Below are 24,109 nucleotides of genomic sequence, written 5' to 3'. Positions count from 1 at the left end.
TCTGTAGATCTGCACTCTCCCTTTTGAGCTAAGCAGGCGGGGGTATGTGTGCATATATAAATACACCTAGAACTCAAATTTATAACTGCTAACAAATGAAATTACATCTAAATTTCAAAAACTTTGATATCAGTCTGAAGGCATTCCCCATGAATATAACTTAAGAAAATTCTGAAAACAAAGTAAATCTTACCCTGAGAGATTGAGCACATTCTCTGAAGAGATCCCTGAGCGCCCGGGCGGTGACCCGCTCACCCTGACACTGTATCAGGGCGAGACTGACAGGATGCCGTCTAGCTATCTCCTCTAAACAACTGTCTTCTATGTCATTCTTCTTTATTGTGATGTATTTCCCTAAAAATCAAATATATACATCAGTGGAGCCCCTGTAATTATAAATTCCGGAAACCCCTCCAAACTGAACTAATTTTGCGGTCCCAAAATCTGACCTTCTTATTTCAACCCCTGTAAACTGAATCCCCTCTATTGCAGAAACAGAACAATTTTCACAGACCAAACTTCTTTTTATCAACATAAAATTACTCCTGAAAAGTGAACTATTTTTAAGGCAAACCAAACTATGTTTAAGTAAATAAGAAATTTTGCACTTGCCTGCTATGATGACTACCAGAATATAATCTATTTAGCATATGTCCATAAAACTTTAATGGTGTTGTTTCATACAGTAACTAAACAAGGTAAGTCATTTTCAGAATAAAGATTTACAACTCACATAAAGTTTCATCCATGGCGACTCTGTAATATTGTTGACAAACTTGAGCACATTTTGTCAATGAAGACTGATCCAGGTACGAGAAGACATGTATGAGAATCTCGTCTGGTAAACACTGCCACCTTGATACAGTACCAGCCTGTATACGTGGTGTCTGCAAATAAATATGTGTGTAAATCTACTTATTATTAATAACATAAAACTGAATAGAAGATAAAAGAGCAGTTTAAAAACTCATTATTAATACACCCATTATATGACCTGTTGATGAAACTGGTGACATATATATTAAGTGGCAAGTGATTCTGCCTTTGCGACCAGTGCAGACAAAGATCAGCCTGCACATCCGTGCAGTCGATCATGGTCTGCACTATTTGCCATTCAGTCAGTATCTTTTTGGTAAGCACCCCTTTTAACAGTTAATGGTACTGTCCAAATTGAAAGATGGACAAGTTCATCATAAAAATTTAGCAGGGCATGGGTTAAAAATGCTGTGACCATCACCTTTGGCAAAATTACCCCATAAACAATAAGAGATCTCTACTGACAACTGAATTTTATATTGTATATTGCTGCATGTTTGAACATTCTCCTCTCAAGCTATTGAAAGAACACCATTTTCAATCCTGAGGCCTCCGTAACCTTGACCTTTGACCTAACACCCTATATGGGTCATCTACTGTCCTATAAGTTACCACCCACAGTTTAAACATTCTCGATCCACTTAATGATCAGAATAGATTTTAACTCTGCTGTTTTGACAATGAAACTATATGCAAATGAAATGAAATGTTTTCACAGTGAAATGTTCATAAACCATATGACTGGAGACAATTAAAACAAGCAAATTCAATGAATTGGTATCCCTCGCCAAAAGGGTTTGTGGTGGGGAATGGCAAAAAAATATGCCCGGCAAAAAGTTAAGGATGTTACTAAGAAGCAAATAATTTCATTAGTCAAAATCATTTTAACGGAAAATGAATGCTTTTTTTTTTTTTTTTTTTTTTTTGGGGGGGGGGGGGGGGGCAGCAGGGGTGACCGGGTGAGGCTACAAAACTTCTCATGTTGAATATATAAATATTGATGGAAAAATAAAAATGAAAAAAAAAAAATAAATAAAAAAATTGGGGGGTCGCTGGGGTGGGGAGTGATGCATGATCGGGGTGGTGGACATGAATGACTGAGTGGAGAGTGAGGTGGGGAAAAGGTACAACTTTGCATGTTAATAAAATATTCATGGAAGGTTTGAAAAAAATAAATAAAAAGGAATTTTTTGTGTGTGTGTGTGGGGGGGGGGGGGGGGGGGGGGGGGGGGGATGGGGGGGACCAAGGCAAAGTGGTGACCAGGTGTGGGTACACAACTTCACATGTTTATAAAAAATGTTCATGGAAAAGAATAAAAAAAAGTTTAATGAAATTCTACCAATTGGTTGGTTTGTTATATACAAATCTGTGGATTTTTAAACAATTAAAGGGCAATAACTCTAAGGGAAACTGAATCCAAAAAAAAAACAAGAGCACCGCCTTGCGGGTGCTGACGCTCATCTGATTTTTTTTGTATAATAGAAATATTGTCCTACCCATGATTTTCTAAGTCTAAAAAGGGCCATCATTCTTGCAAAAAGCAGGATAGAGTTATGTTTCTTGATGTACAGTGTCCACTTATGATGGTGAAAAACTGTTGCAAGTTTTAAAGCAATAGCTTTGATAGTTTATGAGAAAAGTTGACTTAAACATAATATTCAACCAAGAAAATGATTTTTCTAAGTCCAAAAGGGGCAATAATTATTGCAAAAAGCAGGATGGAGTTATGTTGCTTGCTTTAAAGGGTCAGCTTATGATGGTGAACAACAGTTGCAAGTTTTAAAGCAATAGCTTTGATGGTTTCCCTTACAGAAGAAAAAGGCCTGCTGCATACTCTTGCTGTGTACATACAGCGTATATGATGCGTACATGATGTGTACTGAAATCAAGGGCTTTAAATAGTACGCAGGATATACACCGCACATACACCGATAGTACGTTTGTAGTACACTTTTGACATGCAAATGAGCTCTGCCGCGTACTACTTGCTACGTACCTGCTGTGGACTACATAGTACACAGGATGTACGCTGGAGGAAATTAGTATGCGGGAAAAAGTACGCAGCATGTACACGGCACATACACTTTTCACATGCAAATGAGCCTGCGGTGTACTACCCCTGCGGCGTACATGCTGTGTACTCCTGGCCCGAGTCCTGTGGCGTACATGCTGTGTACTCCTGCTGCATACATGCTGTGTACTCTTGTGGCGAAACTGCTGTGATAATGTAAATTCCTTACCCCACCAACTTTCATATGCAAATGCTGATCATTGGGACAGAAAAAAACAGAAAAAAGATAAGTGACATGCATCAATAAGTATTTACCCTTACCAAAATAATGTAGATTGATGTTATCAAATAAATTAGTATGCTTTTCTCCATCCACTTTTCAATGAAATAAATCAATTTTTGTAGCATGTAATTTGGTAAACATTTGAAGAAAATGGCGTAACTGCATCAAGGGGAAACAACTTTAATGCAGCTAAATATAAGTGTTATGATTTATTATAGACGATGTGTGCGTAGTATGTATTTATTTTGATTAAAATCCATCTGAGAACAATCTAGGACTGGAATTGTAAAAGCATTTATACACTTTTACGTCTGTAAAATGTAGCGTTCCAAAAAAATTTTGGATTGATTTTTTCCAATGGGGCGAGCGCAATTAGCCAAAAACGTTCTGAAAATATACGAGCGGCAAATCCGATGAACAACTTTTTAATTTGGTGAGGCCTTAATGAGTTAACATAATGAGCATTAAAGCCTTTATAAAACACGATAGAATGGTGCTTTGCTTAAAAGTATTCAAATAACAGTGAGAGCTATTAATTCTTCTCATTCGGGCGCTGTTGAGGCATTATCTTGGTAATTATTTCATGTATTACAAAATGTAATGCAAGGAAGTTCAAATAAGGCTTTTCAATTATCCAAGTTAGAAAGCTTCAGATAAAAGTTACTCGGAAATCAAGTTCTTGCTTCCAAAAAAAAAAAAAATGTACAAATCCTTCCTGCATGAAGTGTACTTCAGACTTTTACCTAAAAAAATTCAAAGTATAAACACCAAAAGAAAATGAACAAGTCCCTCACATGTATATGAAGTTTACTTCAGACTTTAACTTATAAAAAAAAAAACTAAGTATAAATGCCAGAAGAAATTGTACAAGTCTTTCCCGCGTATATGAAGTGTACTGCACAAATTTCAAAGTATCTGTAGTGTACATGCAGTGTACTATTTTCTGGTACAAGTCCCTCCTGCGTACATGCAGTGTACTCCAAAAATTTTCAGGGTCTGTGCTGCGTACTTGAAGTGTACTAGTGACCTCCTGCGTACATGCTGTGTACTCGTCGAAATAGTACGCGGCATGTACACAGCATGCGGTGTATGTAAAATGTACTCCTATGGCGTACTTACTGTGTTCGCGGCATATACACAGCAAATACGCAGCATGTACGCCACAGAGGCTTGCTTCTGTAAGGGTTAAGAGAAAAAGTTGACCTAAACATAAAACTTAACCAAGAAATCTGATATTTTCTAAGTCCAAAAGGGGCCATCATTCTTGCAAAAAGCAGGATGGAGTTATGTTTCTTGCTGTACAGGGTCCACTTATGATGGTGAAAAACTGTTGCAAGTTTTAAAGCAATAGCTTTGATAGTTTAGGATAAAAGTTGACCTAAACATAAAATTTAACCAAGAAAACTGATTTTCTAAGTCCAAAAGGGGCAATAATTCTTGCAATAAGCAAGATGGAGTTATGTTTCTTGATGTACAGGGTCTGCTTATGATGGTGAACAAGTATTCCAAGTTTCAAAGCAATAGCTTTGATAGTTTAGGAGAAAAGTTGACCTAAACATAAAACTTAACCAAGAAATCTGATATTTTCTAAGTACAAAAAGGGCCATAAATCTTGCAAAATGCAAGATGGAGTTATGTTTCTTGCTATACAGGGTCAGCTTATGATGGTGAACAAGTATTCCAAGTTTCAAAGCAATAGCTTTGATAGTTTAGGAGAAAAGCTGACCTAAACATAAAACTTAACCAAGCAACGCCGACGCCGACGCCAACACCGACGCCGACGCCGACGCCGACAACCGCTCAAGTGATGACAATAACTCATCATTTTTTTTCAAAAAATCAGATGAGCTAAAAAATTAACGGGCATCATCGCAGTAAGTTGGTTCATCTTTATTTCAAATTTCATGAAATTCTACCTGCTAGTTACTGAGAAATGGCTGGGGACGGACATTTTGGGGCATTTTTCAGTAAATAAAGGGCAGTAACTCTAAGGGAAATTGACCAATCCAAAAAAAATCTTAACGGGCATCATCACAGTATGTTGGTTCATGTTTATTTCAAGTTTCATGAAATTCTACCTGCTAGTTACTGAGAAATGGCTGTGGACGGACAATGCCATTTCAATACCCAACTCCCAATTTCATTGGCGGGGGATAACTAGTCTGAAATTAACTTAATTTTTGGGCTTGTCCTAAGAAAGAGCTCTTTTCCAGCGTGAAAACAAAGACGGATTTAAAGCTGAAATGTTAACAATGGCAAAATATGAGATTTTAGTATGGGGAATAAAATACTGGAAGTTCATACTGGGTTTGAATCTTAACTGAATACATGAATTCCATTACAGATCATTGGTACAAATTGTAAATTTAAATATCAGCCAAAGTAGACTACCGTGTTACAGTTCCCTAAGGCTTTGAAAATTATGCTAAAAACATATGAAACAGCTGTTCAAATAGATGTTATGCATAATTAAATGGTTAGAAAAGCACCACTTTTAATACTGGACATGAACTTTAACAGGCAGAGTGATAAAGGGAGGTAATCGAAAACAAAGATTCAATAAAACAAATGTTACAAAAAACAATAATTCGAAATAGGAATTAATAAGAAATTTTATGTTTATAAAGAAAAATGTGGCAGCCACATTTTTTAAACAAGAGCACCGCCTTGCGGGTGCTGACGCTCATCTGATTTTTTTTGTGTAATAGAAATATTGTCCTACCCATGATTTTCTAAGTCTAAAAAGGGCCATCATTCTTGCAAAAAGCAGGACAGAGTTATGTTTCTTGATGTTTAGTGTCCACTTATGATGGTGAAAAACTGTTGCAAGTTTTAAAGCAATAGCTTTGATAGTTTATTAGAAAAGTTGACTTAAACATAATACTTTACCAAGAAAATGATTTTCTAAGTCCAAAAGGGGCAATAATTATTGCAAAAAGCAGGATGGAGTTATGTTGCTTGCTGTACAGGGTCAGCTTATGATGGTGAACAAGTATTCCAAGTTTCAAAGCAATAGCTTTGATAGTTTAGGAGAAAAGTTGACCTAAACATAAAACTTAACCAAGAAATCTGATATTTTCTTAGTACAAAAGGGCCATAAATCTTGCAAAAAGCAGGACGGAGTTATGTTTCTTGCTACAGGGTCAGCTTATGATGGTGAACAAGTATTCCAAGTTTCAAAGCAATAGCTTTGATAGTTTAGGAGAAAAGCTGACCTAAACATAAAACTTAACCAGGCAACGCCGACGCCGACGCCGACAACCGCTCAAGTGATGACAATAACTCATCATTTTTTTTCAAAAAATCAGATGAGCTAAAAGCGGCATTACTTTCTGGTTGCATTTGCTTTTGACTGAACAAATTCTATACCCTCACATTTCCTCAATAATAAGGCCTAAAAATAAAATTCTTTGTTTCCGGTAACATACTTAAAAAAATTAGGGTACGTAGATCGGAAAATTTTTTTGGGGGATTTTTTTTTATTAAAGGAGACTTTTCAGAAATTATTTTTGTGTCAAAAAATGAATGTAAATAAGGGGGTAATGCCTTCAGAGCATCAGTAAGTTGATTTCTAATATCACTGGACATGTTTAAAGCACAAAAAGAGCAGTTTTGCAACTTCTTGTTAAAAAGTTGAAAAAAAATTTCTCCAAGGCCATAAAAACATTTAGGGTCGGGCCAAAAATTTAGGGTAGGTCGGGATACCGGAAACACACAATTTTTTTTTTACGCCTAATATGCACAAGTACAGGGGACACCACTAAGGTCAATACATACCATTTCAATGTATTTGTCATATGTTGATCTTGGCGATGCCATGTGCTCTGAAAGTATGATATATAAAATGATCATAGTCTGATATGCAATGCTGAGATAATACATGTAATATTTGCATTCTGTTAACCTGGTAAAACCATACAGGTAAGGTGAATAAAATGATAAAATGAAGTTGATTGATTATTTTTTGTTAAAAAGGTAACACAGCTATAAAATAAAAATCCTGTTTAGTATAGTGCTAACTTTAGAGAGATTTGGGGTGTTTATTAGAATTGATATTGCCAACATTTGAGAGCAAGAATTACCAATGGTTAATAGGGAAAAAATCAAAAGAAGTATTATAGAAGTATTATCAATGTGAGGTTTGTTAATTTCATGTGTAGTTTATGCACTAAAACAAGAGAATCTAAAGCAAAAAGACAACAAACATCTACTACAGGCTCTGTAACAGAAAGATGCGAGTGAACTCCATGCAGTGTAACAGTTACAGCATATATAATTTCTCTTACTATCAACATGTGGCAATGTGACAGTTACCAAAGAAGAAACTGGAAGCATGAAGCAAATTCTAGCCATAGGAAATATTATGCTCCATGTTTGCACATAGAATTTTCATCAATTCTTTGTAAAAAAAAATTAAAAAGGACTGACCTGATTGTAAGACAACAAAGAAAACAGATAATTTTAAGATATCAGGAAATTATTGCAGCTATATTTCTTAAGAAGCCTTTAACGAAACTTTTTTTACTGACAGATTATATTTATATGGAAGCACATAGCACATGAGAATTAGTTGTTCTAATAAATTTTCCATTTACTGACGGTAAACTGCCTTAAACACCAAAGCTTTACAGAAATGGTTGTTAAGTATGAATTCCTCTGTGGTGTATTGGTCAAGATGGTAGGAATATTTTTATTGCCCAGGCAGTCCAGGTTTTATTCCCAACTCAGGCATGTTTTTTTTCTTGATTTAGCAAGAAGATAGTTTAGATACAAAAACTCATGTTCTATGTTCATAATATGACCAAACTTGAATTATAAAGAAAGATCTTTTTTAGTCATAATCGGGACTCAAGTCCTTTAAATTCTTTCATGCTTATTAAACTGATCTCTTTATTTAACAACCTAGTACAGGTCCAACATAACAAAGATGAATTTGGTGACCAGTCTCAAAATTTCAGGATCTGATTGCTTGATTCTAATCTCAATTTTGAAACTGACCAATGGCAAGGCTGCAATTTCAGACTGGTGTAGATCATACTCAGTATGATCATACTCTTGGACCCTAGAGCATTCTGATAATGCAGAGTGTATATCAAAATCCCCTTGATCAAAATATCCTCCACTGAAAAATGACTGGGAGTTACAAAATCCCCTTCATACTTTTGAAGTGGGTATCATAATCCCCTCTGTGATTTTTATTATAGATATATAGATATCAGTGCCCCAAATTAAATTATGTTTGCTAAAGGCATTGTATTTACGTGCTTTATGTGATAGACTTTTAAATTGTGTATAGTTGTATTTGAACTTGATGAAATAAGTAACAAGAGCTGTCCGTAAGACAGCCAAGCTCGACTATTCGAAATATTGTCCCAGAAGCAGGAAAATATTACCCAAAAAGGTTAAATATTAAAAGAGTTTTAAGTTCAAAAGGGGGCATAATTTGGCCAAAATGCATATCAGTTATGGGACTTGGTGCTATCAACTAGTTTTATAACCCCTAAGGCACATATGAAGTTTTAATTCAATATCTGCATTAGTTTTGGAGATAGAAACTCGCATGTAAAACTTTAACCAGAATTTTCAAAGTCCAAAAGGGGGCATAATTTGCCCAAAATACATGCCAGAGTTATGGGACTTGACCCAGTGAGGTTGGTAATTGACCTAGAAAAAGAAAAAAAAAGTTTCAAATCTATATGCCTTTTAGTAATTGCTGTATGTACTTGCACGCAAAACTTTAACCAGGATTTTCTAAGTCCAAAAAGGGGAATAATTTGCTCAAAATACATGTAAGAGTTATGGGACTTGATCCAGTGAGGTTAGTAATTGATCTAGAAAAAGAAAAAAATAAGTTTCAAATCTATATGCCTTTTAGTAATAGCTGTATGTACTTGCACGCAAAACTTTAACCAGAATTTGCTAAGTCCAAAAGGGGGCATAATTTGGCCAAATGAAGGTCAGAGTTATGGGACTTGCTGCTATCAACTAGTTTTATAACCACAAAGACACATGTGAAGTTTCAAATCAATATCTGCATTAGTTTTGGAGATAGTAACTTGCATGTAAAACTTTAACCAAAATTTTCTAAGTCTAAAAGGGGGCATAATTTTCCCAAAATACATGTAAGAGTTATGGGACTTGACCCAGTGGGGTTGGTAATTGATCTAGAAAAAGAAAAAATAAGTTTAAAATCTATATGCCTTTTAGAAAGAGCTGTATGTACTTGCACGCAAAACTTTAACCAGAATTTTCTAAGTCCAAAAGGGGGCATAATTTGGCCAAAATGAAGGTCAGAGTTATGGGACTTGCTGCTATCAACTAGTTTTATAACCCCGAAGACACATGTGAAGTTTCAAATCAATATCTGCATTAGTTTTGGAGATAGTAACTTGCATGTAAAACTTTAACCAAAATTTTCTAAGTCCAAAAGGGGGCATAATTTGCTCAAAATACATGTCAGAGTTATGGGACTTGACCCAGAGAGGTTGGTAATTGACCTAGAAAAAGATAAAATAAGTTTCAAAGCTATATGCCTTTAATTGATGGCTGTATGTACTTGCATGCAAAAACTTAACCAAGGTGTGACGCCGACGCCGACGCCGACGCCAGGGTGAGTAGAATAGCTAGACTATTCTTCGAATAGTCGAGCTAAAAATCACAGAAGGGATTATGATCCCCCCTGCAAAAGTATGAAGGGGATTTTGTAACACCCTGTCATTTTTCAGTGGAGGGGATTTTGATCAAGGGGATTTTGATTGTCTCCCGATAATGCAAGGCCCTTTGAACCTGTAACCTCAAACCACTGACAATTACAAAATCAAGGGAAAATGTGTTCACTGCATTTTTAACAGAAGTGAAATATATAAAGTAAAAGAGATAGACCCTACTAAACAATAATTGACCATTGTATTCATTCCTTAGCAGCAGGCAAGGCAAATTAGTACAGGAGAAAACAGGTTAGGCAACAAATGAAAGAACCGAGTACTGGTATCTGTTAGGCAAAACCCAGATTTTATATTGATATATTGAGTATTTATCAACAGCAAATATAAGATTTGTTCATTGCTAATTTTACTTCTTCAGTTTTGATAAAACGGCAGCTTTGGGAGTGGAATTTTTTGTTCAAATCCGGAAAAAGACATTTTGGAGAAGAAAATGGGACTAAATTTTGGCCTCAAAAACAGCTGAAAAAAAACCTCAACTAAGTACACAATCTTCCTTAAAGTTATTTCCTCCAACATCTTATAAAGGAGTACTTCAAAGTACAAAATTTAATGCATTGACTACACAAGCAAGGCTTTAGAAGCTTAGTTTTTATAAGTAATTATAAAATCAATGGTGTTGTTTTTAAAATCCGAAAAAATCACACTTACACAGTGTCAGACAGACTGGTGCCACAATTATATTATGATAATTTAGTGTTTTATTGACAGAGAGACTGGTGCCACAATTATGATAATTTAGTGGTTTATTGACTGAGAGACTGGTGCCACAAATAAGATAATTTAGTGATTTATTGACTAGAGACTGGTGCCACAACTATGATGATTTAGTGATTTATTGACCAGGAGACTGGTGCCACAATTATGAAAATTTAGTGGTTTGTTGACCGAGAGACTGGTGCCACAATTATAACAATTTAGTGGTTTGTTGACTAAAAGACTGGTGCCACAATTATAAAATTTTAATCATTGACAAGTGTTTTACTGACTGAGAGACTGGTGCCACAACTATGATGGTTTCGTGATTTATTGACTTAAGAGGCTGGTGCCACAATTATAATAATTTAGTGGTTTGCTGACTGAGAGACTGGTGCCACAATTATAACAATTTAGTGGTTTGTTGACTAAAAGACTGGTGCCACAATTATAAAAATCAAGTGTTTTACTGACTGAGAGACTGGTGCCACAATTATGATAATTTAGTGGTTTACTGACTGAGAGACAAGTGCCACAGTTATGATGATTTGGTGCTTTCTTGACTGAGAGACTGGTGCCAAAATTATTATAATTTTGTGGCTTACTGAGTAAGAGGTTGGTGCCACAATAATAATAATTCAGTGGCTTATTGACTGAGAGACTGGTGCCAAAATTATGATAATTTAGTGGCTTATTTTCTGACTCTGAGAGACTGGTGCCACAGTTATGATAATTTAGTGGTTTGTTGATTGAGAGACTGGTGCCAAATTTGTGATAATTTAGTGGCTTACTGAGTAAGAGACTGGTGCCACAATTATAATAATTTAGTGGCTTATTGACTGAGAGACTGTTTCCATAATTATGATAATTTTGTGGTTTACTGAGTAAGAGACTCGTGCCACAATTATGAAAATTTAGTGTTTTACTGACTCAGACTGGTGCCATATTATGACAATTTAGTGGTTTATTGAGAGATTGGTGCCACAGTTATGCTAATTTAGTGTTTTACTTGTGGAGACTGGTTCCATATTTATGACAATTTTGTGTTTAAGTGGCTGAGAGACAACAATGCTGACAGAATCAAAACTCAATACACCAATACCAAAATAAGGGAAGATGTCAAATAAAAATGGGGATATCTATAAACATTATATACCAGGGTCTGCTGATTCTGGTGATTTCACTGAAATTTGGTGGAAAGATAAGCAGGTTACGCAACTAGGTACAAACAAAGCAACATGCAGATGAACATAAATGAATAATTTGAGCCGTGCCATGAGAAAACCAACATAGTGGCTTTGCGACCAGCATGGATCCAGACCAGCCTGCGCATCCGCGCAGTCTGGTCAGGATCCATGCTGCTCGCTAACAGTTTCTCTAATTGCAATAGACTTTGAAAGCGAACAGCATGGATCCTGACCAGACTGTGCGGATGCGCAGGCTGGTCTGGATCCATGCTGGTCGCAAAGCCACTATGTTGGTTTTCTCATGGTGCGGCTCATTTAATGTTATTAACTGGTTTAAATTTCTTCAGGAAAGTTCCCTTTTAAATATTTCTTAATATATACATTAACTATAAATAAAAGTAAATATCAGCTTGCAATGGAATTGAAATGTTTACAGTTTTTCTGAAGGGAAAAACAGAAAACACCTAGGATCTGCAACATTCCTCCATTTGTCAAAATTGCTGATGTCATACAGGAAGTAGACGAGATTGTCATGTTTGTGTTTTTCAGAAAAGGGAGTTATGTAATTTACTTTGCCTGTGTAATGTATCAAATGCATATAAAACGAATATGGTAATATAAAAATATAACTGCTGAAAGTTGTTAACAATTTCACAAACATAAATTACAGTATAAGTACATACAAGACAGACTAGCACAATCATAAACATGCAAATGTTACACTTAAGACTACACAGTTGAAGTTTAAATGTCATGTTACTATAATAAATATGACATGAAATGTCTGTCATGGAATACCATAAAAGAGTGTAGAAATAAGACACAGACTAAAAGACCACACATATTCAGAAAAAATAAATCCGGCAAATATTCTGTTCTGCTCTATAGTTCCAAATGTTAAATTTCAGTTTGATAAATAACTTCTTTCATAAATACCTTATAATCTGATGAAACCTATCTTTTTAACTCATACTAAACATTACATTGAAACTTATACTGAATTTATCATTATCAAGTTAGATTCAACAGCAATTTGACACAATAGCTGCCAAACTCTACAGAGAATGATGAACATCTTATTTTATTAACAAAAATAAGTCACACCAAACATGAAATATAACATTTACTTTAACTTATGTTTCACCTTAAATCTTTATCAGGGTAAACATAACATTACGTGGAGCTGTCATAAAGTCAAAATTGAATAAAACATCAATGAAGCACAAAAAATCCATCATGTCAAAACATACCTGTAAGTCTATCAATTGCACTTGGTTTTGGCAGGCGATGTTCCACCATCTCACTGATAAGGTCAAGTTCAAGGTCAAAGTCAATATCACCACCTTTCTTGTTCTTCTTTTTCTGAGTTTTGCTAGAATAGAAATCAGATCATTTCTCCTCACACACGGAAATATTACTGTTTGCTTTAAATATAACAGAAATATAAATTACCCTGTATCTGTGGAGCAAACAAATCCCTTGAACTTAAACACAAACTTTTTTCAGAATGAATGAAAATTATTTTGGTAAAAGTATTTTCTGTGATTAATCTAAATGAGAACAAGAGCTGTCACTAATGGTGACAAATGCCCCCGCAGCACCTTGACCTTTGACCTGGTGACCCCAAGTCAATAGGGGTCGTGTACTCAATAAATACTATAAGCATGTGATGTTTGAAGGTCCTGGCTGCAGTGGTTCGCGAGTAAAGTGCCTTCATGCAAAAAGTTAATGTTGTGACGAACTAACGGACGGACAGTTGAAAACTAATATGCCTCCCTTCGGGGGAATAAAAAACATTAATACTGTCAAAAAAAAAAATAATTATTTACCGTTTTTGCAGATCAGCACTGAATGGCCTAGTTTTCTTTCCAGAGGCAGCTCCTGGAGGTGAAGATGTTTGTTCAACATGGTCTTCAAGCTGAGGTGAATGATCATCTGGATCTTCAGAAGCTTTGTTATCATTATTTATCACAGAGTCTTGCATATCAATGCTTTCAATGCGAGTCTTAGGCACAGCAGCTTGCACACTTTGCCTTCCCATGATGTCTAAACCATCAGTGCTAACAGAAGCTTGCAGGTCACTGGAATGCATTCGTGACTTTGGAGCACTGACTGGTCTTGTGTTCTTTTTTGGCAAACTTCTAGTTGGGGAAATTCCTCTAACATCTTGGTTTAAAGACGCTTCTTCGTCAATATTTATAGATGCTTGCACGCTACTGCTATTAGCACGAGACTTTGGAGCACTGACTGGTCTTCTATTTTGTCCCAGAAAACCTCGCGCTGATGAGTCTTGCTCAGCAGATGTTTGCAAATCATGGTTAAAAGATGCTCTGGTATCTTTGCTTCCGTAAAAACGTGATTTTGGGGCACTTGAAGGTCTTGATTTTGTCAGTTCCGAACTTGATCTGAAAATCAAAATTACTGTATTCCATTTCAACATGAAATTCATCAAACAGTGACAGAGAATATTTAGATTTATTCCATACCTATTTTTCTCATCCAATCATTAATTCAATTTTAATGTTTATTAATGGCTAAATTTTTAATATGACTTAGACTGAAGAACAAATTTATATCATTCACAAGCATAGATATATTTGGAATAAAAAGATTACCAGCTCTGCACCAAGAAATATTCACTTGTTCTTTTGCCAAATAATACTGCATTTTTAGCCAGGCAATATTTCCCCTGTAGAACTTGAGTATTTCTCGACACATACCTCAAGTCCTGTAAGTATTTTCAGTTTCATTGAATTTAAAAATGATTTACAATACCTCAAACTTGAGCTTGTATTAAGTTCTCCTTGATTGTATGATGACCAGGCTGTACTGGAGCGGTTCCATTTGCGCTGGTACCCGGGTTCTTCTATAGACTGTCTCACTTTAGATTTGACTGGTTTCCCTCTTGCAGATTTTGGTTTCTTCTTGGATTTCTGAGGTTTTGGTTGGTTGATAAGCTGCATTAGAAATGGCTGGTTCCCCTCTACAGCTTCATCTTCTGCAACTTCACCTGGTTCCTGTTCTTCCTGCTATAAACCGAAAACAAAACTAGGTACCAGGTCATATACATTGTGAGTAAGCTTCATGAAGATTTCTCAAGAAATCGAAGGCTGAAAAGAAAACTGTAGTAACTCAATCAATTTAAGGAACAAGTTTTGACAATTTTTTTGTACTTCAAAATATAAATTCCAAGTTAATGAAGTAACAATGTGAGATATAAAGCAACTATGACTAAGTCAAGGGCCATAACTCTAGTGCCACTGAAGTTATGTTTTCCATAATCAAACATGCCTGTGTAAACTTGCTCAAGATGGCAATTTTTCCTGAATCAACAGATTAATTGGTGTTACTGAGCCATCTTGTCCACTGTATTGACCTTGATAATTGTGATTGACTTGACAAAACTGTCACGGTCATGACTTCAAAATTGTCACTAGACCATCTTGTCACTGATGACCTTGATTAATTGGTGTTTACTGTAGCATATCTGTCCACTGTATGACCTTGATTAATTGGTGTTACTGTAGCTATCTTGTCCACTGTATTGACCTTGATTAATTGGTGTTACTGTAGCCATCTTGTCCACTGTAGTGACCTTGATTAATTGGTGTTACTGTAGCTATCTTGTCCACTGTATTGACCTTGATTAATTGGTGTTACTGTAGCTATCTTGTCCACTGTATTGACCTTGATTAATTGGTGTTATTGAAGCCATCTTGTCCACTGTATTGACCTTGTCCACTGTATTGACCTTGAACAATGACTGGTTAAGGTCACTGACTTCAAACCACTTGCCCCTAATCATCGTTGGTACAAAACCTTGCTCGAGATGTAGAATTCTTCGTGTAAGGAAGCCATCTAGCTGGCGTATGGAAGGCCAGTCAGGTTCTGCCCAGGTGCCCAGACATGCCTGAAATAATGCCTGGATGGGGCATCTGGGGTCTTTCTCCACCATCAAAGCTGGAAAGCTCGCCCATAGGACATAAATTGTGTCAGTGCGGCTCTTACCTACCCCAGATCCCCAACCCACTCTTAAAAAAAAAAATCCCCTAAAAACATGACAAATGAAGGGTTATCATGACAGCTCACCCATTCACTGAAACTAAATCTTCATTTACAACAAAGACTATGAACCAGTTAATAATACTGACAAATGGCCTTAATTCTATATCTAAACATGTGCTAACAGTTCACAAATTGTAAATAGTTTACCTGTATTTCTATATTTGGATCAAACAGGTGTTTCCATTCATCACTGTCCTCCATATTAACATGTGCCGGCTCAGTTCTATGTACATCCAGTTTAGGTACATGTACTTCCTGCACAATATCTGGGCTGGCAATTTCTGGAGACCTATAACAGTAAGTATACTGTGAACTCATTTACTGGCATAAAATTTCATGATTGTGGCAAATATGTGGGCAGAAATTCATGGCTTTCATATTCAAAAGATTAATTTAGGAATAGAAATATATGTGTAGTATGGATTTAAATTTGATGATTCAATCCACTGGACTGGCACAACCATGAAAATGACTTTACCAAAGGCAAATTGTTTGGTTTAATTAACACCATCTTTAACAGTATTTCAGTTTTATATGAAGTCAGTCAATGTGCGACTGTGCTACAGTTACTATTTCAACCATAATTTTATTATATACATGTAAGTCAGACAATGTGCAAAAATGCAATTATAGTATTTCAATTCTATATGAAGTCATGCAGTCAATGTCCCACAATGCAACACTATTTCAGGTGTATATCAACTCAGTCTATATGCAATAATGTGCACATTATTTTGAAGGTGAAAAAGTTAATTTAACCTCACTGGCAGGAGTTCCTTTATGCCTTACCAGTATTAACCTGTTTTCCACAAGTAACTGACAACTTCACCACCATATACAGAGGTGGACAATGAATTACCATGATAGTAGAAATAACGATATCAATAATCAGTGACCTCTGGCATTGACTTGAACCTGTAGTTCCTGACTTGAAGGCTTGTTTTCTATTAACAGAGCTAGCATGCCATTCTTATTACAAATTAAAAGTTTAATGAATCCACTAGATAAACGACTGAATACAAAGAATAATAAAATGATACCTTGCACTATCTTCTTTTATACTGACGTTATTTGCAGTATTTGCTTGCAGGTTAACTTGTTCAACGGGATTTTGAAGCTCATAAGTTAAAGATGCAGGTGTTTGTTTCCAAGGGAATGAGCTTTTGTCTAAATTTATGTTCTCTTCTCTGAATGGCTGTTGCCATGACACTGACTCTTCAGCTTCATGAGGTTCTTCCTGGATGACAGCTGGTCCCCATGCACTGACTGATGCTTTGAGTTGTATCATGGAACCAGATTTCTGCTTCACTTCCTGTTTAAAATCTGGTTTGACTGGTTTGAAATCTGAGTGGACACTGTCGTCTTCATCACTACTGTTGCCTAGGTAACGGTTAATGGAGGATTAGAGATGAGAAAGGGAAGCATGGCTAGGGTGTATAACTGGCAGTAAATATTAAGTATTATCAGAGGAATGGTGCTAGCACTGCAAACCTGACAAGCCTGTGAAAAAAATAAGCTAAAACATCAATAAAACTTCAGATAAAAGGAAGTGACTGCTGACTAGACATTTAAACAACAAAAAACAACAACAAAAAACATAATTACTGTCTTAAAGACATAAAAAATAATTTAAATATGTGCTTTCAGCATGTTTTAAACAGAATGTACAAAAAAAAACTATCAGCCTTTGTAAGACTACTTAAACAAAAAAAACCCACCTTGCATGGTCAAACTTGCATTAAAAGATCATCTCTCCAAATCAAGATAACAACTTTAATATAAATTTCACCTTATAATTTTCTCTTCTTACTTACTGACAACTTTATGATTCATTCTGTTATCAGAGTTGACCTGTTCATAGAAATATTTTTTCATTCCCCAAGTGTGGTCTTTACACTCAAGCTTGACTGTGTATGTTTGCCATATGTTTAACATATTCAGGAAATATAATGCCTTTAAAAGGGGAAATATTCGCAAAAGTTTCATTGTTAAAGACTTTGTCTACATAATCAGAACTGGATTGCTACTTATCAAAAATGCAGTTTAAAAAAATGGAAATATCAAGTAAAAGTCCTTAGGTCAAAATGAAGTGTTTGTAGCTACCTTTGAATGAAGTCTAATTGTAGCTACCTCAGCTGAATTATGTATGTAGCTAGCTCTGTTAAAGTGTGTAAATAGCTAGCTCTGTTAAGGTGTCTGTTGCTACCTTGGTTGAAGTGTGTTTGTAGCTACCTCAGTTGAAGTATGTTTGCAGCTGTCACAAATGAGGTGTATTTGCAGCTACCTTGGCTGAAGTGTGTTTGTAGTTATCTCTTTTAACCTAATATGTTTGTAGCTACCTCAGTTGAAGTGTGTATGTAGCTAACTCTGTTAAGGTGTTTGTAGCTACCTTGGTTTAAGTGTGTTTGTAGCTGTCACAATTGAGATGTATTTGTAGCTACCTTGGTTGAAGTGTGTTTGTAGTTATCTCTTTTAACCTAATATGTTTGTAGCTACCTCAGTTGAAGTGTGTATGTAGCTAACTCTGTTAAGGTGTTTGTAGCTACCTTGGTTTAAGTGTGTTTGTAGTTACCTCAGTTGAAGTATGTTTGTAGCTACCTTGGTTTAAGTATGTTTGTAGCTGTCACAATTGAGATGTATTTGTAGCTACCTTGGTTGAAGTGTGTTTGTAGTTATCTCTTTTAACCTAATATGTTTGTAGCTACCTCAGTTGAAGTGTGTATGTAGCTAACTCTGTTAAGGTGTTTGTAGCTACCTTGGTTTAAGTGTGTTTGTAGTTACCTCAGTTGAAGTATGTTTGTAGCTACCTTGGTTTAAGTATGTTTGTAGCTGTCACAATTTAGATGTATTTGTAGCTACCTTGGTTGAAGTGTGTTTGTAGTTACCTCTTTTAACCTAAGGTGTTTGTAGCTACCTCCATTGAGTTGTGTATGTAGCTACCTCCATTGAGGTGTGTCTATAGCTACTTATGTTAAGAGGTGTTTGTACCTACCTCCACTGAGGTGTGTATGCAGCTACCTTGGCCTTGGTGTGTCTATAGCTACTTATGTTTAAGAGGTGTTTGAAGCTACCTCGTTGAAGTGTGTTTGTAGCTGCCATGGTTGAAGTGTGTTTGTAGCTACCTCAGCTGGTGTGTCTGTAGCAACCTTGGCTGAAATGTGTTTGTAGCTATCTTAGTTCAGGTGTGTTAGTAGTAACCTCAGTTGAAGTGTTTGTAGTAACCTCCGCTGAGGTGAGTTTGTAGTGAGTTTGTAGCTACCTCAGTTTCTTAACTTATATTTACTTAACATTGTATGGGTCAGTAAGTTGACATTTTTCTATCTCCCTTCATTATTTTCATTCACTCCATAAGGAGAGGGGACTATTACTGGATATTACCCAAAAGTCAGGTGAAAAAGTGCTTGTGTCATACTTGTAAACATGCAAAATAATCAAACATATACATGTAAAACTATTAGAGATTATGTTATATCAAGTCAGAGTTATAAATGAGATAGATGTTACTGAGAATCCTCGTCACTGGTCTCTGTGAAAATAAAGGAAAACACAAACTATTAATACACTGCCAGTTCATACATGGGCCTTAATTGCCAGTTTATACATGGGCCTTAATTGCCTGTTCATAAATGGGCCTTAATTGCCAGTTTACACATGGATCATAATTGCCAGTTTACACATGGGCATTTATTGCCAGTTTTATACATGGCCTTAATTGCCATTCTACACATGGGCCTGAATTGTCAGTTTATACATGGGCCTTAATTGCCAGTTTATATATAGCCCTTAATTGCCAGTCTATACATGGGCCCTAATTGTCAGTTTATAAATGGGCCTTAATTGCTAGTTTATACATAGCCCTTAATTGCCAGTCTATACACGGGCCTTCAACTTTTGAGGGAAAAATGAACGGGAATTGATCTGATCAATGAGATTTAATTTTGTGGTTTTATGCAAACATAAAATCGATGAAAAGTTATCATCAATTAATGATTTAACAGAACTGAATTAAGGTGGTGGATCCTCAATGACAATTGACAATATACGTTCGATTATGCATTCTACGTATGCAGGGTTGTTAGTTTTTACCGAAAGCCATGTTCTCATTGGGATACATTTCATCCGAAGAATGCAGAAGTAGCAAACAAGAATACACAATGACACAGAACTTGCCGACTTTCATTATAGGTCCACTACCTTAAACAGATTTCTCTTACCTGCTAGATTAAGCAGAGGTACCATTCTATTTGCCCGACTTGAGTTTCTACTTTCTCTGCTTTCTTCATATCCAAACACTTCCACATCAATTGCACCATGACCCCTCTTATTTCTCCTTTCCTGTCTTCTCTCTGCTTTCTTACGTTCTTTTTCTTCAGCAGTCTCCTCTTCCTCTTCAACAACATTATCTCCCTTTTCAGTAACTTTATGAATATTTTCAAAGTTATTAGAAACAACTTGTGACACATCTGTGGAATAGTCCAAAGAGTTTGCAGGTAACTTCAAGGAGAGTTCATTATGAGATACAGGAAGAGTTGCACTAAAGTTTGGAAGAGGCGGAGGCTCAGATAGTACTCTCTCCTCATATTCATGATGACTAAAACTTCCATGGTTTTTGAATTTGTGTAAATGACTTTTTTCTATATCATCTTCAAACATATTCTGATTAAACATTGCAATTTTAGCTTTAACATTGTCATGAGCATTATGTGTTTCATATTTAGCTGGGTTGTAGTCCTCTTCACTTCCGTGCCTGCCTATTAATTCAGATTTTGTATGTCTAGTATCGACTTCTGCTAGATCATCTTTATTGTAAATATCTTTAGTATCAAAAACAATATTAACAACATCATGATGTGTACCATTTTCAATGTTCTTCAAGTTTTTTGTGTCAGTAGTGTTAACCAAACTATCAATGTCATCGTCTAACTCTGTTTTGCCAACTTTCCCTTCATTATCTTGCCATGACTTTGATTTACTAAAATGAGATTTCACATAACCTTTTAATACTGGGTCAGAGATCGAAGCACAAATATCATTTACAACTTCTTCTTCAATTTTCTGTGTTTGTAATTCCAAATCTGGATCATCACTGGAAGGCCGTCCACTGTCTCTTCCATCTGATTTTATTGGAGAAACTTTCTTATTTTCAAAGACTTCAAGATGTTCTTCTTTATCAGATTTAATACCTTCAAGGTTAAGAGTGAATGGTTTTTCATCTAATTCTTGCACATAGTTAACTTCATGAGCATGGGTTACTAATTTGGTATCAATTTCTTTCAATTCAGGATTTTTAATTCGGATTTCTTCACTTACTATAATTTCATCCTTATTAAGAGGTTTTGTTCGTATTTTACCTTCCCTATTTTTGCTAACCAACACTGGTTCAACCCCAATTATCATTTCCCCACATTTTGTGCACCAAGACATATACTCTTTGTTAAGTCCTTGGCACTCAGGACAGACAATCAGAATTTTATCTTTCTTTCCAGCTTTCTTTTTATCTTCTCTGATTAGCTTTTTATCCATTTCAGAATGTTTAACATGTGAAACATCTATACCAAGTTCATTTAGACGCTCAGTAACACCACCAGCATTAAGTGTTGCATCAGTATTAGCCATACTACTCACTAAAGTGTCACTATCAAATTCTTTTCTGCCTTTTTCAAACACATCAACATGGTTATCCATTTCAAACTGTTTGATATTAGAAATATTTTCTGTGGTTTTAACCTCTTCTTTCTCAGAAAAGTCCACAAACCCATGAACCACTGGTCTGAATTCATCACCCGTTTTAACATTTTCTTCATGTATTTCATTCTCATGAATCTTAATTTCAGCATTTACTGGAACATTACTCATTACGTCATCAATGACAGTTTGTTCTCCTAGTTCATTTTCTCTCTCATTTGATACTTCCACATGCTCTTCATCCTCAACCACTGACAAATTTGTATCAGAATTAATGCCTGAGGTTCCTAATTTTGAGGAAGAGGAGTAGATATTTTCCAAAGATGAGAAATACCTATCGAGCGACGCCTTGGCAAACTTTTTCTGTCGTTCTATAATCTGATCTTCTGAAAGCTTCTCATCCTCATACTGCTGTCTTCTACAAACAGAAAAGACAACAACTTGCTATGTGACATTTTAAATCAGAAAGAGCAAGTCTCTATCTGCAAAAAAATAAGATTAAAACTGACTACTTTAATTGTTAACGATTGTTCTAATATTCTGTTTATAAAAACCTCTTTGAATTAAAGATGAATGCTTACAAATGAGTATCAAAGACATGCCCTTTGTAAAGATCTATTTTTAAAATTACTATGACCTATAACTAGCAACATTTAAATCCTTAAGTTTTAATGAAACAGTTTACATTCACAAAATTGGTTTTCTATAAAAGGTAAACGTCAATTTTAGGTCAATAATTTGAGAAATTTACAGCATAAAGAAAGCTACCATTAGATTATGCAAAATGAAATTGATCCAAATATACCATGTCTTCTTTAACTTGATTGCATCAAATATGACTAGTCTACTACGGTCATTCCACCTCATGTATTTTAATACCAGAAAGCACATTATTTGACAAGACAGAGCATTATGGAATTTAGCTGGGTGTTATTTGTAACAGCCGGTTAATACATGTACAGCGTTTTATTTTCTCACTACACAATTTTATGATGTCGCCACAAATGCCAGTAAGAATTCAAATGCTGAAGACATGGTGTCTCACGGCAGTGAGATTATGGTATTGACATTTACTCTATTTGAAACATTTTTAAGTGATCATGTAATAATTTGTTAGTAAAAATGTGATTGCCCTGTAACCGATCCTCAATCTCTCTCCCCAGCCTGCAACAGACCTTGGATCTATTACCTTGAACTGTCTCTTTGCTCTCAGCCTGTAAAAGACATTGGATCTATTACCTGGTTCTGTCTATTAGCCCTCAGCCTGCAACAGATCTTGGATCTATTACCTTGAATTGTCTACTTGCCCTCAGCTTGCAACAGAGCTTGGATCTATTACCTTGAACTGTCTATTTGCCCTCAGCTTGAAACAGAGCTTGGATTTATTAGCTGAATCTGTCTATTTGCCCTCAGCTTGCAACAGAGCTTGAATCTATTACCTTGAACTGCATATTTGTCCTCAGCTTGCAACAGATTTGGATCTATTACCTTGAACTGTCTATTTGCCCTCAACTTGCAACAGAGCTTGGATCTATTACCTGGATCTGTCTATTTGCTCTCAGTCTGCAACATACCTTTGGATCTATTACCTTGATCTATCAGCCCTCAGTCTGTAAAAGACCTTGGATCTATTACTTTGATCTGTTAGCCCTCAGCCTGTAACAGACCTTAGATCTATTACCTTGAACTGTCTATTTGCCCTCAGCCTGTATCAGACCTTGAATCTAATACCTTGATCTGTCTTTTTGCCCTCAGCCTGTAACAGAGCTTGGATCTATTACACTGATCTGTCTTTTTGCCCTCAGCCTATAACAGACCTTAGATCTAATACCTTGATCTGTCTTTTTGCCCTCAGCATGTAACAGACCTTGGATCTAATAACTTGTTTGTTTGTTTGTTTGTTTTGGGTTTAACGCCGTTTTTCAACAGTATTTCAGTCATGTAACGGCGGGCAGTTAACCTAACCAGTGTTCCTGGATTCTGTACCAGTACAAACCTGTTCTCCGCAAGTAACTGCCAACTTCCCCACATGAATCAGAGGTGGAGGACTAATGATTTCAGACACAATGTCGTTTATCAAATAGTCACAGAGAACATACGCCCCGCCCGAGGATCGAACTCGCGACCCCGAGATCCGTAGACCAACGCTCTTACCTACTGAGCTAAGGGGGCGGGCTCTAATAACTTGATCTGTCTTTTTGCCCTCAGCGTGTAACAGACCTTGGATCTATTACCTTGATCTGTCTTTTTGCCCTCAGCCTGTAACAGACCTTAGATCTATTACTTTGATCTGTCTTTTTGCCCTCAGCCTGTAACAGGCCTTGGATCTATTACCTTGATCTGTCTTTTAACTCTCAGTCTGCAACAGACCTTTGATCTATTACCTTGATCTGTCTTTTCACCCTCAGCCTGTAACAGACCTTAGATCTATTACCTTGATGTGTCTTTTTGCCCTCAGCCTGTAACAGACCATGAATCCATTACCTTGATCTGTCTTTTTGCCCTCAGCCTGTAACAGACCTTGAATCTATTACCTTGATCTGTCTATTTGCCCTCAGCCTGTAACAGACCTCAGATCTAATACCTTGACCTGTCTTTTAGCCCTCAGCCTGTAACAGACCTTGGATCTATTACCTTGATCTG

At 36.1% G+C, this 24,109-nt stretch overlaps 1 protein-coding gene across 3 annotated transcripts in view; it reads right to left on the bottom strand.

Moving 5' to 3' along the window:
• LOC123535673 (uncharacterized) overlaps window positions 1–24,109 on the bottom strand; it is a 60,826-nt gene that overhangs the window by 18,326 nt on the left and 18,391 nt on the right. For 2 of the 3 annotated variants that reach the window (XM_053528355.1, XM_053528356.1), the window contains exons 4-13: window positions 19,996–21,884; window positions 16,822–17,161; window positions 15,929–16,070; window positions 14,492–14,745; window positions 13,546–14,121; window positions 12,967–13,088; window positions 11,686–11,712; window positions 6,889–6,935; window positions 734–887; window positions 194–354 (exon numbers count right to left, since the gene is read on the bottom strand). In XM_053528355.1, the coding sequence (XP_053384330.1) occupies window positions 194–354; window positions 734–887; window positions 6,889–6,935; window positions 11,686–11,712; window positions 12,967–13,088; window positions 13,546–14,121; window positions 14,492–14,745; window positions 15,929–16,070; window positions 16,822–17,161; window positions 19,996–21,884 (3,712 nt within the window). The remainder of the gene's footprint in view (window positions 1–193; window positions 355–733; window positions 888–6,888; window positions 6,936–11,685; window positions 11,713–12,966; window positions 13,089–13,545; window positions 14,122–14,491; window positions 14,746–15,928; window positions 16,071–16,821; window positions 17,162–19,995; window positions 21,885–24,109) is intronic. The other variant, XM_053528357.1, reaches the window with a different exon arrangement.

The sequence above is a fragment of the Mercenaria mercenaria genome, chromosome 17 (genome assembly GCF_021730395.1).
Source record: "Mercenaria mercenaria strain notata chromosome 17, MADL_Memer_1, whole genome shotgun sequence".
Taxonomy (NCBI): Eukaryota; Metazoa; Mollusca; class Bivalvia; order Venerida; family Veneridae; genus Mercenaria; species Mercenaria mercenaria.
The sequence above is the reverse complement of the archived record's forward strand: the minus strand, read 5'-3'. Positions and strand labels throughout refer to the sequence as shown.